The sequence below is a fragment of the Centrocercus urophasianus genome, unplaced genomic scaffold (assembly GCF_019232065.1).
Source record: "Centrocercus urophasianus isolate 14NV4802_14NV808 unplaced genomic scaffold, USGS_Curo_1.0 seq_806, whole genome shotgun sequence".
In the NCBI taxonomy this organism is placed as follows: domain Eukaryota; kingdom Metazoa; phylum Chordata; class Aves; order Galliformes; family Phasianidae; genus Centrocercus; species Centrocercus urophasianus.
The window spans coordinates 135776-139895 of NW_024885429.1; the positions used below are offsets into that span (position 1 = coordinate 135776).

General features: G+C 64.1%; 1 protein-coding gene across 1 annotated transcript in view; it reads right to left on the reverse strand.

Annotated features, from left to right (window-relative positions):
• The window catches only part of ECM1 (extracellular matrix protein 1), a 4481-nt gene extending 871 nt beyond the window's left edge, over positions 1–3610 (reverse strand). The window contains exons 1-5 of the mRNA XM_042838484.1: positions 3525–3610; positions 2892–2951; positions 2176–2498; positions 1367–1717; positions 307–527 (exon numbers count right to left, since the gene is read on the reverse strand). Of these exons, the coding sequence (XP_042694418.1) occupies positions 307–527; positions 1367–1717; positions 2176–2498; positions 2892–2951; positions 3525–3564 (995 nt within the window). The 5' untranslated portion in view covers positions 3565–3610. The remainder of the gene's footprint in view (positions 1–306; positions 528–1366; positions 1718–2175; positions 2499–2891; positions 2952–3524) is intronic.
• Positions 3611–4120: the final 510 nt, after the last annotated feature.

Consider the following 4120-nt stretch of genomic DNA (forward strand, 5'->3'; position numbering starts at 1 on the left):
GGGGGGGGGGGCGGGGGAGGGGGGGTTCTGCCTATCCCAGGATCTGAGGGGATCCGAGAATGTGTGCTGTGTGCCTCCCACCCAGGCCTGAGTGTGGGCTGGCGCCAGGGTGGGGAGTCCTAAGAGGAGAATGAAGGGGTGGGCTGGGGGCTTTGGGGGAAGCTGAAAGATGGGAGAGGGGCCCAGGAAAGGTCGGGGGGGACCCAGGGGCTCTGAGAGGTTGTTATTCCCAAGGACACATTGTGGGAGGGGTCCCAGGGGCTGCCATCCCGCGCTCAGGGCGCCCCCTCCCCCCCCAGCACCCACCGCTTGCTGAGCAGCCGGATGGGTCCGCAGAGGGTGCGCAGCATGGCGGGGCCGGGCCGGGCCAGGCTGATGTTGTGAACTTCTTGGTCGTAGGCAGGGTGGGGGGCGGCGGTGGCGAAGCAGCGGCTCCGGGCTTGGCCCAACCCTCTCTTGCAGCAGCGGTGCTGCCGGGTCTTCACAGCCCCCTCCTCCCGGCAGAAGCGCTCCAATCCCCTCTGCCACTGCAGAGACACGCGGGGCCCCAAACACCGCTGTCAGCGGCCGTCCCCACCCTGTCCCTGGCCGCTGCCGTCACCCCCTGACACCTCTGTCACCTCTTGAGATAGGTGGGGCCTTCCTGAGACACTGCGTCACTCCCTGGGTCACCTCTGTCCTCCTGACAGCTCTGTCACCCCCCCCCCTCCAAGGGACACCTGTGTCACACCCAGTGACACGCAGGGCCCTTCCCCACACCCCTGCATTACCCTACAGACACTTCAACCCCCGGGATATCCCAGGGGACACTTGTGTCATCCCTCTGGGACACCGGCAGCACCTCCTGGACACTGGGGTCACACCTAAAGCCACCCGTGTCCTCCCCAAACACCTTCATGGGACACTTAGGTCACTCCCCAGGAAACACCGTCATCATCCTCCCAAACACCTGGAGGATGCTCCAAGACACCTGGGTCATCCCGAGTGACACTTGTGTCACCCCCCTTAAGACACCTGTGTGCCCCGCAGGCACCTAAATCACACTCTGGGATGTCTGCATCAACACCTGAGACATCTGTGTTCATCCCTCGGACCCCTATGTCACCCTCTGGCTACCTGTGTCACCTCCAGGACCGCTATGCCACCCCCTCTGAATCTCTGTCACCCACTGGATCTTTATGTCACCCCCTCCAGATCTCTATGTCGCCCCCTGTACATCTTTGCCACCCCCTGGACCTTTATGATCTCTGTATCACCCTCCCAACACCTGTCTCACCTCCATGACAACATGGCCACCCCTAGACCACTCCTGTCACCACCTCTATGTCCTCCTCACAGCTCCCTCCCACCTCCAGCTCCAACTCACGGCAGCGTGGGCGCACTCCAGACTGCTGTTGTGGCAGCAGCGGCCGAAGTCACGCTCCAGGCGGCTGTGGAATCGGGCCCGGGGCCCAGGGAGGCCTTTGGGGCTGGGCCGCAGCCCCCGCAGGCGACAGATGTTCTCCATGTTGTCGGCGTTGGGCTCGCCGGGTGGGAAGGATGGCACAACCACGGGCTCCAGGAGGGTGATCTCGGTGATCTCGGCGATCTCAGGGGTGCCCACGGTGGCTTTGGCGAAGCAGCGGCGTCGCGCAGCCCCGTGCTGATGGCAGCAGTGGAACTGACGTGTTTTCACCCCGAATTCATCCTCGCAGAACGTGTCCAGGACATCGGTCCACTGCAGGGACAAAGGGACACCCAGGTCACCATCAAAATGTCTCCCTATCTGTGTCACCCCCCTGGGACACCTGTCAACCCTCCTGGACACTTGTGTCATCTCTCACGACACTTCTGTTATCCACCCCCCTGGGACACACTCCTGGACCATCTGTTCCCTTCAATATCATTGTCACCCCCTGGGACACCCCCACAAATATCCGGGTCACCCCTCAGGGACATATGGGACCCTCCCCAGGCACACGCATCACCCCCTGGACATCTGTATCAACCCCTGGCACACCCCTGACCCCCTCCCAGATGCCTGCTTCACCCCTCCACCCCCCAACACATCTGGGATCTCTACAGGACACCTGCGTCACCTTCAGAGATACCTGCATCACCCCTACGCACATCACCCCCCCAGGAGACACCCCAGCTCTGTGTGCCCCCCCCTTGGTGACACGACCCCAGACTCACCGCCCGCCGGGCGCAGGGCAGCGGGGCATGGTGCTGGCAGCAGCCGTCCAGGCGAGGCCAGAAGCTGTCGAGTGCAGCCACCTGCCTGCGGAGGTGGGCAAAGGCAGCAGGGGGCAGCGAGGGCCGGGGCGCACGGGGGATCAGCGAGGGGCCGCTGCAGTAACGGCTGAGGTCGTCAGGCAGGGGCCAGGCGGGGGGGAAGCCATCCAGGACGCTGCCCCAGGTGGAGGCGTGCGATGGCGCCCGCGGGTACGGGATGTCATCAGCCCCCGCCGATGCGATGATGTTGGGGGACAGATGGAAGTCCTGCTCCTCCTGCTGCACTGTGGGGAGATAGCAGGCTGAGTCTTTTCCCCCACCCCTGCAGGTCCCACATCATTCCAGGAGGGTCCCCGTTCCATGGTCCCGGGTGTCCCCTTGCTCACCCAGACTTCTGTGCGCCCTACAGCCCTGTCCCCGCATCCATCTGTTCCCCCCCTCCCCGCGTTGTCCCCACCCCTGGCTGCCCCCTTGCCCTGCAATCCCTATATATGTCCACTCCTGTCCCCATGTCCCCTCCATCCACATTCCCACCTACATCCTGTCCCTATACCTCCTCCATCTCGTGTCCCCCCCCATCCCTGGGCACATCCCTGCCTTCCTCACCCCTTCAACCCCCCTCCCCTCTTCTGGGTTTCCCCACGCTCCCCCCATTCCATCATGTCCCCCATTCTCACACTGTGGGATCTCGTGGGATTGCTGGATCAGTTGCTCGTGCTGGAGCTTCAGGTCTGCCACTGTGACATGGGGACAGAAGGCACAATGCTCAGATCCCACAGATACTCTCCCCTCCCCCAGACCCAGTGCTGAGGTGGGGGGACAAATGGGGATCCACACCCCAGATATTGGGAGAGCATAGCAGGCTGTGATGGGGACAGGACAGGGGTGGCCGGGACGGGACACAGGCGGTGGTAAGGCAGCCAGGAAAGAGCTCAGGAACGTGGGGAGGGAACACAGAGTGTCAGGGAGGGACTGAAGTGACCAAACAGGGACCAGAGCATCCAAAGAGGGGATGGCAGTGGCTGAGCAGTGACCCAGCTCCGCAGGGATGGGGATGCAGAAAGCTGGGAGGGGATGCAGGTGTGTGGGAAGGGGACCTGGGTGGCCAAGCAGACACAAAGAAGCCATGGAAGGGACACAAGTGGCCGTGGAAGGGACACAAATGGCCGTGGAAGGGAACCCAAACACCCGGCAGGGAACATGGCGGGGTGGCGGCCCAGGTGTACAGGGAGGGGTCCAGGCATGCAGGAGGGGCCCAGGCAGCCCAAGAGGGCTGAGCTGCGCCCCAGGGGCCGCAATGGGGAACTCACCAGCCGTGCCAAGGAGGAGGAGGAGGCCGAGGGCGGCCATGGTGCCGGGCGCTGTGGAGCCACCGGCGGCTCTGCTGCCTTATGAAGGGCCGGGGCGGTGCGGGGCCTCATCCCGAGGCTGAGTCACAGCCTGACGTCGGAGCAGATCCGGGGGGGGGACCAAAGGGGGGGCAGGGGGGGCTGCGGGCACCCAGTGCGGCCTGCACCCCTGGGCTGGGCCCAACTGCGGCCTGCGGGTGGGCCCCATGGCTCAGCACAACCGGCCCGGCCGGTCCTGGGGCACCACGACACCAATGGGCCTCAGCACTGCCAGGCTGGCCCCCAAACAATCACAGCGGCCTCAAAATCATCACAGTGGCCCCAAAATCACCACAGTGGCCCCCAAACCATCACAGCAGCCTCAAAATCATCACAGTGGCTCCAAACCTGTCATGGTGGTCCCCCAAATCACCCCCCTCCTCCACTTGCGTCACAACCAGTGAAAGCGTGGTGGATTTTTGTGGTTTTTGCCCCATTTTGGGGCCAGCCCCACCCAGTGAGTCACCCCACTGCTGGCGGGGCGATAGGGATGGGGGGAGCCTGCAGGGGGACCCTCC